The sequence below is a fragment of the Protomyctophum parallelum genome (assembly GCF_964188405.1).
Source record: "Protomyctophum parallelum genome assembly, chromosome: 14".
In the NCBI taxonomy this organism is placed as follows: Eukaryota; Metazoa; Chordata; class Actinopteri; order Myctophiformes; family Myctophidae; genus Protomyctophum; species Protomyctophum parallelum.
Window position 1 is genome coordinate 40,197,352 of NC_139709.1, and position 15,632 is coordinate 40,212,983.

Genomic DNA, 15,632 nt, shown 5'->3' on the forward strand with positions numbered 1-15,632 from the left:
ACTTTATAACGCCAGAGCCATGCACCCCAATTCACAGTACACTTTATAACGCCAGAGCCATGCACCCGTTAAGGCACTGTTTCACCCCAATTCACAGTACACTTTATAACGCCAGAGCCATGCACCCGTTAAGGCACTGTTTCCCAAACAGTGGGTCGGGGACCTGGTCGTGTACACATTTTTATGGGTCCCTTTGTTTTTGGTTTCCTACATTTTGTTTTTTTATTGTCTCCACCAGGCCGAAGGCATGGGGGGAGAGTATGTTTTGCACTCCGTCCGTCCGTCCGTGTGTCCGTGTGTCCGTGTGTCCGTCCGTGTGTGTGTCCGTGTGTCCGTGTGTCCGTCCGTGAGCAGCTAATCTCGGCCACCGTTAACCCGGTCGATGCCAAATTTTGCACACACACTCCCTGGATGCCAACGATGAACCTCTGCCCCAAACTTTCCAGAACGGCCTGTTATAGCGCCACCAGGAGGCCGCTTTGTGCAAAACAAGTTTTTGCACAGTACACCTACAGATTTTGTCCAAACATCGCGCAAATTGGTACACAGTCTCTCTACAGCCATTCAACGAAACGAGTCTTTCAGATTTCTCAGACTCCATCCTGATTGGTTAAGATTGGCTTCCAAAGTTCACAGGAGTGCTCAGTTTCAAACAAAATGCTGCAAATCATGAACACATCGCGTGATTTCCGTGAAATTGTGCACGCACATTCCCACTAGGCCGAGGAAGAAATGCCACATGAACAATTTCAACTCAGCTTCAAGGTGGCGCTATAACTGGCCGAAAAGTGTTTTTACCTCTAACTGCACGGATCTGTGGATAACTTTGTATGCCAACTCCCTAGTTTACTTTTGTTGCCCTTTTATCCAACCACCAGATGAAGGCAAGCTGCAATGTCCTACATTCCTATCCTGGTGGAGACCTGTGCCCAGAAGGGCACTTTTTCTAGTTATTATTATTATTATTATATAAAAAAAAAAAAAGAACATTCCCAAAAAACAAAATGTAATGGTTTTTTCCAAGAAATGTCATAAATTAGAACACAAATGTTTAAGAAGTGGTGAAAATGTGTCGCTTCGCTCCACATTGTGAGCTTGTAGATCTGCTACTTTCCCCCTGGCCTAGAAACACTACTGTATCTGGTATCCTTGTGTTCTTTGTCTTCTCCCAGGCGACTCTCTGAGCTACCACCAGGGACGGCCGTTCTCCACAAAGGACCGAGACAATGACATCGCCGTCACTAACTGTGCCCTGTCTTACAAAGGGGCCTGGTGGTACAAGAACTGCCACCGGGCCAACCTCAACGGCAAATACGGAGAGTCCAGACACAGCCAGGTCAGTCACTGCAGGGGTTTGACCACTTTGCTTATAGTAGGAAGTCAGTTGATTGATACATCGAACAAATTGTTAAAAATGTCACACATGAATCCAGGGAGCTCAGAATGACATGTTTTGCTACAGTACACGTTTCTTCATCTGTATGGATGTCATACTGTTCATGCATTTGATAGACATAAACAGTTTCCCTATTTTGTGTGTACGCATGCATGTGTGCATGCGGGCATGCAAGTGTTTGAATTTCTGGACATCGAACCCGTTGATTGGAGACAAAATGGATGGTTCATGATGTTAGTGCATGTAAGGGCTACTGTATGGTGAGGTTAGGCATGCATCTGTTACATTAGGCTGAGGGTTAGGCTGGTTATCGTCGGATAACGTTAGTGTTACACTGCGTGAAAAGATGGGCAATTATGGGCACTGTATTTTGCCCGTAAACCGTTTAGCGGGCATATATATACAGTAATATACGGTAATATACAGGTGTGATGGTACAATTCGGGAGTTTACCGGAGTTTGTTGGAAAGTTTAACGGGAGTTTCCTGTAATATACACATCCGTATTCCATGCTTTTTGCACAGTGCTATGGAATGAATGTGACATGGAATGTTTTTATTTGATGTTAATTGTCTTTTATTGTTTCTATTGTCACAGGAAAGAATGCATTTAGCTGTAACTTGTAAAAAGCCTGTTAATGAAGGCTCCCTAGTGATGCTCTGTGGAGGACATGGGCTGTGTGATTGCAATGAACTGCCAAGACCTTGCAACATCATGCATTGCAGACACTGTTCCCCTTTCTGCACCTTCAAGCATCCTTTTGATGACACAGATGAAACGAAACTAGACAGTCCTAAAAAAAACGGACATACAGGCAAACAAAAGGGAATTGTACGCAGCAGAACGTTGTTTAATTGAACGTTTTGTGTAAAGCTGTACATGAAGCCAGTGGTGTGATTGTAGTGGTTTGGAGTGTAAGGCTGTGTTGTTGTGTTCACAATCACATTGTAGCTGTTTTAAAAAATGAGCAGGGTTGAGGTTGAATCGAGCCTAGTCATGTTTAGCCCTGATGCTGTAGGTCTATTTGTGTAGTACATTTCATACACAAAGTCAATACATAAAGCATACAGAAAAAAAGGAAATTTGTAAGCTGACATTTTGTTTGTTCTAAGGAAGCAAAAGGCAGTACTGAACAAAAAAGGCTTTTAGACTGGATTCAAGTCAGTGTTGGCACAAGCTTTAAGACCACAAGACCTCTTGTTCCAACTATGTGTGGCAAAATTACTAGACGCTGCCTCATCATGTTCTATTTTAACTCTGGGAACTGTTTGTAGACCGGTCCCGCATGACCTGAGATTCATGTAATAGGCAAAGTCAGAAATGCTTTTTGGTGATCACCAATTATGCTTTGTTGAAAATCAGTTGTATGACTTGAAAGGAAACAATTCCATCCATGGTATGAAAAATTCCCTTTCTTCAAAGGTGGGAGTGTGAGCACTTTTTCTTTCTCTCTTGTATAAAAAGCCCTCCAGCTATTTCCAATCATTGCCCCTGCAGTTTATTATGGTTTACTTGTAGGTCCAATTAAGGTTCAAGCTCTCTACTACAAAATGTATTCTATCTAGTTTGAGAATGTATTTGATTAAAACATATAATTTAATTTGAATCCCCCTTTTTTAACCCTGGCTGGGTGGAAACGGTCAAATATCCCTGTCACAGGTTGTCATGGTACTGGTCATTGTGTCTTATGGTACTGGTCATTGTGTCTTATGGTACTGGTCATTGTGTCTTATGGTACTGGTCATTGTGTCTTATGGTACTGGTCATTGTGTCTTATGGTACTGGTCATTGTGTCTTATGGTACTGGTCATTGTGTCTTATGGTACTGGTCATTGTGTCTTATGGTACTGGTCATTGTGTCTTATGGTACTGGTCATTGTGTCTTATGGTACTGGTCATTGTGTCTTATGGTGCTGGTCATTGTGTCTTATGGTACTGGTCATTGTGTCTTATGGTACTGGTCATTGTGTCTTATGGTACTGGTCATTGTTTCTTATGGTGCTGGTCATTGTGTCTTATGGTGCTGGTCATTGTGTCTTATGGTACTGGTCATTGTTTCTTATGGTACTGGTCATTGTGTCTTATGGTACTGATCATTGTGTCTTATGGTACTGGTCATTGTGTCTTATGGTACTGGTCATTGTGTCTTATGGTACTGGTCATTGTGTCTTATGGTACTGGTCATTGTGTCTTATGGTACTGGTCATTGTTTCTTATGGTACTGGTCATTGTGTCTTATGGTACTGATCATTGTGTCTTATGGTACTGGTCATTGTGTCTTATGGTACTGGTCATTGTGTCTTATGGTACTGGTCATTGTGTCTTATGGTACTGGTCATTGTGTCTTATGGTACTGGTCATTGTGTCTTATGGTACTGGTCATTGTTTCTTATGGTACTAGTCATTGTGTCTTATGGTACTGGTCATTGTGTCTTATGGTACTGGTCATTGTGTCTTATGGTACTGATCATTGTGTCTTATGGTACTGGTCATTGTGTCTTATGGTACTGGTCATTGTGTCTTATGGTACTGGTCATTGTGTCTTATGGTACTGGTCATTGTGTCTTATGGTACTGGTCATTGTGTCTTATGGTACTGGTCATTGTGACTATAAGGCACTGGTCATTGTGTCTTATGGTACTGGTCATTGTGTCTTATGGTACTGGTCATTGTGACTATAAGGCACTGGTCATTGTGTCTTATGGTACTGGTCATTGTGTCTTATGGTACTGGTCATTGTGTCTTATGGTACTGGTCATTGTGTCTTATGGTACTGGTCATTGTGACTATAAGGCACTGGTTATTGTGTCTTATGGTACTGGTCATTGTGACTATAAGGCACTGGTCACTGTGTCTTATGGTACTGGTCATTGTGACTATAAGGCACTGGTTATTGTGTCTTATGGTACTGGTCATTGTGACTATAAGGCACTGGTCACTGTGTCTTATGGTACTGGTCATTGTGTCTTATGATACTGGTCATTGTGTCTTATGGTACTGGTCATTGTGTCTTATGGTACTGGTCATTGTGTCTTATGGTACTGGTCATTGTGTCTTATGGTACTGGTCATTGTGTCTTATGGTACTGGTCATTGTGACTATAAGGCACTGGTTATTGTGTCTCCATAATATCATGGTCAGTATCATGGTCAATATCATGTCAGTATCATGGTCAGTATCATGGTCAGTATCATGTCAGTATCATGGTCAGTATCATGTCAGTATCATGTCAGTATCATGGTCAGTATCATGTCAGTATCATGGTCAGTATCATGTCAGTATCATGGTCAGTATCATGTCAGTATTGTAGTCAGTATCATGGTCAGTATCATGGTCAGTATCATGTCAGTATTGTAGTCAGTATCATGGTCAGTATCATGTCAGTATTGTAGTCAGTATCATGGTCAGTATCATGTCAGTATCATGGTCAGTATCATGTCAGTATTGTAGTCAGTATCATGGTCAGTATCATGTCAGTATTGTAGTCAGTATCATGGTCAGTATCATGTCAGTATTGTAGTCAGTATCATGGTCAGTATCATGTCAGTATTGTAGTCTGAATCATGTCAGTATCATGTCAGTATTGTAGTCAGTATCATGGTCAGTATCATGTCAGTATTGTAGTCTGAATCATGTCAGTATCATGTCAGTATTGTAGTCTGAATCATGTCAGTATCATGTTCAGTATCATGTCAGTATTGTAGTCTGAATCATGTCAGTATCATGGTCAGTATCATGGTCAGTATTGTAGTCTGAATCATGTCAGTATCATGTCAGTATTGTAGTCAGTATCATGGTCAGTATCATGTCAGTATTGTAGTCAGTATCATGGTCAGTATCATGGCAGTATTGTAGTCTGAATAATGTCAGTATCATGGTCAGTATTGTAGTCTGAATCATGTCAGTATCATGTCAGTATTGTAGTCAGTATCATGGTCAGTATCATGTCAGTATTGTAGTCAGTATCATGGTCAGTATCATGGCAGTATTGTAGTCTGAATAATGTCAGTATCATGTCAGTATTGTAGTCTGAATAATGTCAGTATCATGTCAGTATTGTAGTCTGAATCATGTCAGTATCATGTTCAGTATCATGTCAGTATTGTAGTCTGAATCATGTTCAGTATCATGTCAGTATTGTAGTCTGAATCATGTCAGTATCATCGTGTCACAGCCCTGTCACGGGGTTGTCAGGCCCTGTCACATCAGGCCCCTCTGAGCCTCTCACAGCACTGTGTGACAGGGGTGCCAGGTATAGATAGCTAAAGGTATATATGGCCACTTAGCCCTCTGTTTCTGTCGCAGGGCATCAACTGGTACCACTGGAAGGGCCATGAGTTCTCCATTCCCTTCGTGGAGATGAAGATGAGACCGTACAACTACCGCAGCATCAGCAGCAAGAGGAGGAGGTCTGCCCCCGTATAAACAACCCCCCTCCTCCTTCCACTCCGTCCAGCCCAGGGTCATGGATACAAATGGAGTTCGGACAATGTTTAGCACTCGACTTCTGACATGTTCTGTGCCGTTGTTGATTTACTTTGAAAGCAAAGCCAAGCATGTAACGTGCTTTTTTTAACGACTTGACTCCGCCAAGGCTTGACATACAGTAAAGTATCTAGACTCAAGGGGAGATTGTTAGAGTAAGCTTCGAATAGTATGTACAGTATATATGTTATATTACCACACATTATATTACTTATATACTACCAACATTTAACAGCTGTCAGATCTCTCTATACTGTATGCGATCATAAAAGGCACCAAAATGGCAGCCAGGGTGAAAACATGGCCGAACTCTGTATATTTATGCCTCTGCTCCTGTCCAGCTTTAGCTATCTTTCCTTGCTGTACTTCTAAGCCAGATAATAGAAGACACTATATGTAATTTATGAAATACTTTCAATGACAGTTGACCATATTCGCATAGCGACCATTGCTCTCACGTCATATAAACATGGGAGCAAAAATGGCAGGTGTGTGAATATAGTCAATTATTCTGTTTTGCTGTAAAAGAGAAAAGGCAAACCAAGAAGCTTTTCTTTTTGCAATTTGCAGTTTGCCTTTTTTTTCTGTATTTTGAAGCGATGTGCTGGAAGTGGCTGTCACTGTCAGAGCTAGCATCGTTTTAGGGATATGCTGGAAGTGGCTGTCACTGTCAGAGCTAGCATCGTTTTACCCGTTAAAGAAATAAGAACACTTTTAACAAAAAGAAAAATGGGGAAAAAATATATACATAAGCCCTAAACACTCAACTGTAAGATATCTCTATTTTTATAACTGATATTGTGGCTAAAAGTCCATCTATTTCATATGATTTGATGCCTTGTTTATGAGAAACATGAATAAATTCATGGTCACACCGCCAGGACACACTAGAGATCGTAAAGTGCTGCAGTCGCCGTTCAGCTTTTGCAACGTCCAAACGACAACGCAGAGCAGTGGAATATATGTGTCTTCTACGGTAAACGTTTATTTATTTTTCATCTTTGAGCCTACATAATATAAGACAGATTACCCTCGGGTTTTATTGCTACAGCGGTGTGAAAATAATGATCAACAGCAACACTTCCTCTGTAGCGCCCGCTTGGCCGTCCCGTAGTCTGTTTCTAATGGTAGCAACACTGAGGCCAGAAGGCCATTTGCACTATGAGTGGAAACATAGCAAAACTATTGTTGTTTATTTTTATTTGATGACTTCCTGCTGTCACACCTAGATCAATAATGATCACTATTAACAATATTTGTTTCCTCGTCTTTATGTGAATCCAAATGCTTTATAAAGATACAGAATAATAACAATTCTCTTCAGTTTGACGCCATCCCCCTTTGATGTTATTGCTTGCAGAGATGGTGTTCATAGTCATATTTAGCCAAAGATCTCCCCAATAAGCCCTGCTGTTAAGTCATCTCACCAAAGTAATTTTATTAGCTTAGTTGTCCCGGTATTATTCATTCATTCTCAATTTGTGTGTTATCCACAATCCTCTGTATGCTATTCTGAACACTATGCAAAATAAACATTTGTTAGGTGCATGGTGTACATTATAATTATACTTGGTGGTAACAGTTATTTGAGTCACAGTGCAATTGGCTCAATTTGTTTTCAAATATAGGTTCACTTTAAATCACGGTGATATAACATTTCCTGCAATTTCCAGTTTTTACCATCACTGCAAGCAATGTGTGGCCTGCGATATATTGTATGACCCTTTAGAACTAAGAACTTCAAAATTGTAATGCAGAAATTGGAACAGCAAAGCAGGCTTGTAAGGACTATGTATATATGTACTGTATTTTTGTTATTTCCTGTATTTTAGAAATTGAAATGAATGGTAATTGGCTCTCCTATGAATTACTACTAATTTACTCATGTAGCGATAGGACGGAGGGAAATGTTTCCTTCAATGTGTTCCCCATTTAGAAGCAAGCTACAGAAAGCCCCCCAAAACAATTAAACCTTTACCCCTATATTTTTACTCATTAGTTGTGTGCAACAGCACAGCACTACGGAGCTACTGCATGCCATTGTAATTACCTTGCAACAGCTTTGTGGTAAATAACACATTTGTCATGTGAATATGTTTTATTTTTTGTGTAGCATTAAGTCTCGGCTGACCTGGGTAAAAGTTTCATTTAAAATGGTTCAGAAAGCATGGATAAAGAAGGTGACGTCAAATCATTCAAGGCCTGGCGGTGGTAGTGTCGCGAGTCATACCCACGATTTTCAAAATATTGCCGGTATACAGTAGTACATAACTACATACAGTAGTACCTCGATCCGGATCGAGGTAAAGCAGATGTGACCCCTCTTCACTTTACACTTGGGCAAATGTGTCTAATCTAAACTAATCTATTTGCTTGCTGCTTATCTGAAACCCGAATTTAAAAATACAGCTTCCTTTCTCGGCCTTCGGGAGAGGTGGTTCAAGACTCTATATAGCATTCGGAGGTTGCCGAAAAGTTGTCTGGCTACGCAAGACAATGACCCCGGGGGCACCTTAGCCAGGTCTGACTCGCCTCCTCTGCACTGTAAAATCACAGGTGTTCATTTATCTCTGAGACTGTTCAAATGTAACCAAATGGATCCACTTTGTACACTCAGAGCTAAATCAAAACTAAGGGACTTTATACTGTGTGACTTACACATGTTCACAAGTGTACCGTGTCAGAGCTGCTATTGTGATCCTTATCCCATTGTGTAGTCTACTAGAAGAGAGTGTGTGTGTGTGTGTGTGTGTGTGTGTGTGTGTGTGTGTGTGTGTGTGTGTGTGTGTGTGTGTGTGTGTGTGTGTGTGTGTGTGTGTGTGTGTGTGTGTGTGTGTGTGCGTGCTCATTTCCTTAACCATGTAGTTAACTCTGCCTCAGTGCATTTCCTGTGCAAGGAACGATGGTCACAATGCTTTGTAGATAAGGAACGGAATGTATGTAAGTTTGAGAGTGAGAGTGGTAATTTATGATACTAATTTCTTAAAAGGGAGAAATTAATGGATTATAATTCCTGATTATCTCCTTTCCAGCGGAACTCTTTGCTTTTATTTTTCATGTTTCATGTCGTATTGTGCTGGAGAGATTAAGTTGCGGTCAATCAAGGTGTCCAATCAGTGACTCTAGTGTAGAATAGCTGCTCTGCTTTTCTGTCTGTCAAATCCTAACATTAGCCTATACTCAGAGTCTTCAAGAAGATTAACTCCACTAGTCTCTAGTGATTTAATATTGCCTCCAGTATTGTACTTGATAATTCAGGTGCTGTATGGTCATTCATGAAAAACTTCTAAAATCTAAATTTAGTTTAAAAGAAGTCAACAATTTGCTAAAGTCAGAACCAGGTGTCCTTAGATTGTATTAATCCTAGGTCAAGTACTGTACAATACTTTATGTAAAATCCCGTTCATGTTACTCCCCAGCAGGGATGGATTCATGGGGTAACATTTGCCAAAAATTGCAGATCTAGAAGCTTACAGCGGGTTTTTTTCCTACTCCTTTTCCACCCCAATTAAGGTATGCCAATTTACTCCCCACACACATTACCACGATTATCACCCTCCCCAGTCCCCACCTTCCCCTGGTGCCGAAAACAGCGTGCAACACCGTCTGTCGTACACAGTTTTCAGTTTGTGACACCGCCGTACGATGAAGCATTAAACGTCATAATGTCGTATTGACCTATTGCATAGCTTAATACTGCGGTGCTCCATATTTGTTTCAGGACTTATTTTATTTTCACAATGTATGGATTTTCTTTTGATTGATGCAGCATTGTACAATGATTGACATTTGATAATTCCACAAAGTATTACATAATTTAAAAGGTATGCTTGACCATTGTGAGTCATATATAGCCTACTGTATAGGTTATGATAAACAGCCATTTTTATTGATGGTAATTACTGCTGTTAGCCAGACTACTGCATTGACATTAATCCAATCTTGACAAATTTGGATAGAGTATGATCTTGACTGTTGAAAAGCTCAAACTAAGGATTTATTGTTGGATAATCTTATGACCGTCAGATTTAGCTCTAGTTTGACTTAAACATGTACTGTATAGTTCCTTTTTTAATACATTTTCTACATATTAATAAAATATTGAAATTGTCTATTTGGTGTCTTCATCTTTGTGTTTCTTGGAGTTTCTCTTCCGTGTTGTCTCTGCCAGACTGAAGGCAGAGACTGTGTTTTCACCCTATATCTGTCTATCTGTGAGCTCCTGTTTTTATGATTATCTGATTAGTGAGCAGCTAATCTCCGGATGGATATATACCGATCGCCATGAAACTGGGGTGCATATCTTTTTTCCGACGTCAGTCCGACACGTAATAGTCCGACACCTTACCCCAAACCCTAACCTAACCCTATAACCGCACGCGGAAGCCAATGGTGGAGAAAATAGCAAGAAAGATATGGAGGAGATACAGGCAAATTCAAGTAGTAGCAATAACAACTAGAAAATGTGTCCGTCGGGCACAGGTCTGCACCAGGATATGATCGTTTGACCTAACAGTATATTCATAATGCTTTATTAGTAATGTTATAAAGATCCGTTTTTCAGCTTCACTTTAATTACTTCCCACAGAAGAGCATTTAAGGGCTTGACACATTGGGATTCAAACCCAGGACCTTCTGCGTGCCAGGCAGCCTCCCTACCCACTCAACTGCCTCTTCTTATCAACACTGTTTCTCAAACATCTTCATGTCAAGGACACCCAAATGATATATATTAGGTAGGTATTTGGCCACAGACCCCCATCTATGATTCAGATAGAACAGCCTTGTCTGGATTTGAACCCACAACCTGAGGATCATATACAGCCCATGGTCAAAAAGGATGAAAAACGAGGATTTGAAAAAAATATGAAAATAACTCCATGGCTATAGTCCATGGTCTCGGGGTGATTTTCGTCTTTTTTTCAAATCCTCAAAAATGATGAAAAACGGAAACGGCATGCTATAGTATGCCGTCCGAGACCATGGGCTATAGCCCATGGTCAAAAAGGATGAAAAACGAGGAGCTCCGTTGCAGCAAGCCGGTCCAGTGTGTCATCGTCTAGGACGGTCAATTAAGCCACGATCCCCATTCGATGGCCGGTATTTGGGGCAGCAGGTCATCACGTGTTCCACAGTCTGTAGTGGATCCCCACATGCGCAGTGGACACTGTCTGTGAGACCCCACAGTGAACACTGTCTGTGAGACCCCACACTGTCTGTGAGACCGCACAGTGGACACTATCTGTGAGACCCCACAGTGGACACTGTCTGTGAGACCGCACAGTGGACACTATCTGTGAGACCCCACAGTGGACACTGTCTGTGAGACCCCACAGTGGACACTGTCTGTGAGACCCCACAGTGGACACTGTCTGTGAGACCCCACAGTGGACACTGTCTGTGAGACCCCACAGTGGACACTGTCTGTGAGACCGCACAGTGGACACTGTCTGTGAGACCCCACAGTGGACACTGTCTGTGAGACCCCACAGTGGACACTGTCTGTGAGACCGCACAGTGGACACTGTCTGTGAGACCCCACACTGTCTGTGAGACCCCACACTGTCTGTGAGACCGCACAGTGGACACTGTCTGTGAGACCCCACAGTGGACACTGTCTGTGAGACCCCACACTGTCTGTGAGACCGCACAGTGGACACTGTCTGTGAGACCCCACAGTGGACACTGTCTGTGAGACCGCACAGTGGACACTGTCTGTGAGACCCCCACAGTGGACACTGTCTGTGAGACCCCACAGTGGACACTGTCTGTGAGACCCCCACAGTGGACACTGTCTGTGAGACCCCCACAGTGGACACTGTCTGTGAGACCGCACAGTGGACACTGTCTGTGAGACCCCACAGTGGACACTGTCTGTGAGACCCCACAGTGGACACTGTCTGTGAGACCCCACACTGTCTGTGAGACCGCACAGTGGACACTGTCTGTGAGACCCCACAGTGGACACTGTCTGTGAGACCGCACACTGTCTGTGAGACCGCACAGTGGACACTGTCTGTGAGACCCCCACAGTGGACACTGTCTGTGAGACCCCACAGTGGACACTGTCTGTGAGACCCCACAGTGGACACTGTCTGTGAGACCCCCACAGTGGACACTGTCTGTGAGACCCCACAGTGGACACTGTCTGTGAGACCCCACACTGTCTGTGAGACCGCACAGTGGACACTGTCTGTGAGACCCCACACTGTCTGTGAGACCGCACAGTGGACACTGTCTGTGAGACCGCACACTGTCTGTGAGACCTCACAGTGGACACTGTCTGTGAGACCTCACAGTGGACACTGTCTGTGAGACCCCACACTGTCTGTGAGACCTCACAGTGGACACTGTCTGTGAGACCTCACAGTGGACACTGTCTGTGAGACCTCACAGTGGACACTGTCTGTGAGACCTCACAGTGGACACTGTCTGTGAGACCTCACAGTGGACACTGTCTGTGAGACCTCACAAATGATGATGTTGTATTACTGTTGGTAGACATGGTATGGTAGACAATAAAGTGGGTTTCAGGTGTGGTAATCTGAACACAGCATCTTTACACTCTAGTGAAAAGTGCATTGCCTACTTAATGTAAACATACAACAGGACTAAGGTGAGGCAGTCAGCAGGTCACAGCGCTGTAGGGCTTCGGACCCTATATCCAGGCAGAAGCTTGGATAGTACTTATTACTACCAGTGCTTTTTTTGCTTTGCAACACCATGCCTTTACTTGCATGTGAATTATTTTGTTTTGACGGTATACTTGTACAGTACTACTGTTCTACATTTTTGTCTAATAAAATAGGCTATTCATTTAATCAATCAAACTGCATTAACTAACAGAGATACTACTAGCCAAGCTATCCATGTCAACATGCTCTATAGGAGTCTCAATAACAGGTATAAGTAACGTTTAATGTTTAGTAATGTTTAATGTAGCAGAAGAGGCAATTCATTGAACAGAGTTTTGCACAATTTTAACGTCCCAGATCAATTGAAATATGAATCTACTGTGCTGACTACACCTCCATGATATATTAGGAGTAGGCTACAATAACATTCCATTGTGAATAAACAAGTATTATTAACCACAGTGGTTGCAGTGTAATGCTAAAGGTTTAATCACAGGGCTTCATGTAATATAATTAAAAGTGTATTGTGAATAAATTAATTGAGTGCTCTCCTTACTTTAATGCAAAGCACCAACTTCAGTGTTTACGGACTGACCTATAATGACAATAGGCCTATAGCCTACAATAGCACAGTGAATCTTAGCTCTGGTTCATATAGCTCTAATGTCTAAATGCAACGCATTTGCATGTTCTCCCCGTGTCCCCTAGGGTAGATACCCTCACATGTTCTCCCCGTGTCCCCTAGGGTAGATACCCTCACAAAAACATGCAGTAATCCTGGTCTCTAAACTACCTCCCCCTGGCCAGCCGGGGCGCCTGATGGAGGGGAAAGGAACTGGTCGGAATAACGTGTTCCTTCCTGCACGCGCTACGTCCGGCCGGGGAAATTCCCCTCTGTCAGGTGAAAAGAAGCAGCTTGGACTCCTCATGCATAGAAGGAGGCATGAGGTCAGTCCGCTGCCCCCCCCCCAGGTTGGCAGAGGAAGTGTAGCGCCCAGGATTACATTAGATAATTGGCACTGGGTGAAAAGAAAACTGGGTTACAAAATCGTGGGATAAAAATTTAAATTTAAATGCAACGCATTAGAGCTATGGACCAGAGCTAAGTGGGTCTCAGACTGGGGGGTCTGGGGACCCCCTGCAGTACCTACCTGTCGTGTTGCTGGGGTCTGGGGACCCCCTGCAGTACCTACTTGTCGGTTGCTGGGGTCTGGGGACCCCCTGCAGTACCTACTTGTCCGTTGCTGGGGGTCCCAGAGATAGAAATGCCACTAAATGGGGGTCCGTAGTCTAATGCATGTCAAACTAGCGCTAAACATAACCTGACAAAAAAGCAGTCTGTGTTGTTTGAAGATTACCAACGGGGCTTGAACTGGAAAACTTTCAATGATGGGACTCAAAGACGAATGACTAGCCCACTAGACCACTGAGGACGTTAGCAGGTTGGAGATCGAGGTCTGTATTGTGTATTTAAGCCGTGACGTCAATCCTTGGTCTTACTCAAGGAAGCTTCCACGTCATACACGTAATTTTCTTTGTCGTGGACACTTTACAACATTAATAATTCTACTCGAGTTGGAAGCATTAAGACCCATTTTAACCCTCAATGGCTTCCTTTCTGAAAAATAATGTTATTGTAAAAAGAAAAGATTCACGCGTTCATATGTAGCTATTTAGCATTTACAATAAGAAGCGGACGGGACCCGGATGTAACGTAGGAGGACTACAATATGACTACAAGAAAATCGCGGCAAAAAACTCGCGGGCGTGGCCTCACACCGGAAGGAAGTGACGCCCCCCTCAAATACGGCACAGACGCGTTGAGGGGGGTTTGGTCAGTGTTTGTTTGATAGTGCCTCATACACCGTGTCCGTCGTCTGCATGGAAGCAGGTAAACAATGAAATGTTATTTAATACTTAACGTTGTTGTTGTTTTTGTTCAAACATCTATCACTTATGTTACTTGTTATGTTGTTTATATGTATTATGTTGGTACTACTCTGTAAAACCGTGTTCCAGTAGCTGAATGGTTCCAGTCGGGGGTTTGTAAACATCAGTGCTCGGGTTCTCGTCCCTGTCGAGGACTGAGGTTTTGTTTCCGTCTTACCAAACGAACACAATTGTTTTTGCATCGAGTCGAGGTCCATTATTCATTCAGTATTTGAGCCACGGACCACCATTTTACATTTATAGACTCTCACAATGGTGGTCAGTGGCTGAGATACTGAATCGACTATGCAAAAAAAAAAATTTGTTAAGAAGAAAAAACTCAGTCCTCGACTGGGAGGGCCGGAGAACCCGGACCCCATTGTTCACAAACCGCCGACAGTAACCATTCGGCTACTGGAACCTTAGAGTATATATGAATAAAGATGACATCCGAGTTCTACTACATCCACTCGCATTAAGTTGCTCAAAAGCGCATGAGGCGATTTCACTCCTCCTTCCGTGTAGGAACAGAGTGCATTCTGGGATGGATTTGCCCCAAACGCATGAACGCGCTTCCGTTGAACGTGCACGAACGCACACGAGCGTGCTGCCGTCGTGAACGTGCACAATGATAGTCAACGGACCAGCACGTTCATGTGTTTGGGGCCAGGCTGCAATACCTTCATTCGGCCACTATATAGCAATCTTCTACATTCTCTGATTGTGTGGTTTTTTTTTTTAATTAAGCAGATGCTTAACAACAATTAAACTATTGAGAGTGTAAAGATCTACTATTGGAGTCCATTTGGTTACCTAAATGAAATTGCTCTGTATTGTGACAGTAATCATTGCTATAGAGTGTGTGTTCAGTAACAGTGTTAAATAGCTCTATAGTGTGACAGTAATCATTGCTATAGAGTGTGTGTTCAGTAACAGTGTTAAATAACTCTATAGTGTGACAGTAATCATTGCTATAGAGTGTGTGTTCAGTAACAGTGTTAAATAATTCTATAGTGTGACAGTAATCATTGCTATAGAGTGTGTGTTCAGTAACGGTGTTAAATAGCTCTATATTGTGACAGTAATCATTGCTATAGAGTGTGTGTTCAGTAACAGTGTTAAATAATTCTATAGTGTGACAGTAATCATTGCTATAGACTCAAGTGTGTGTTCAGTAACAGTGTTAA

General features: G+C 42.5%; 1 protein-coding gene across 1 annotated transcript in view; it reads left to right on the forward strand.

The window, feature by feature from the left end:
* tnr (tenascin R (restrictin, janusin)) overlaps window positions 1–5,939 on the forward strand; it is a 111,063-nt gene extending 105,124 nt beyond the window's left edge. The window contains 2 exon segments of the mRNA XM_083781686.1: window positions 1,173–1,336; window positions 5,702–5,939. Of these exon segments, the coding sequence (XP_083637812.1) occupies window positions 1,173–1,336; window positions 5,702–5,821 (284 nt within the window). The 3' untranslated portion in view covers window positions 5,822–5,939.
* Window positions 5,940–15,632: the final 9,693 nt, after the last annotated feature.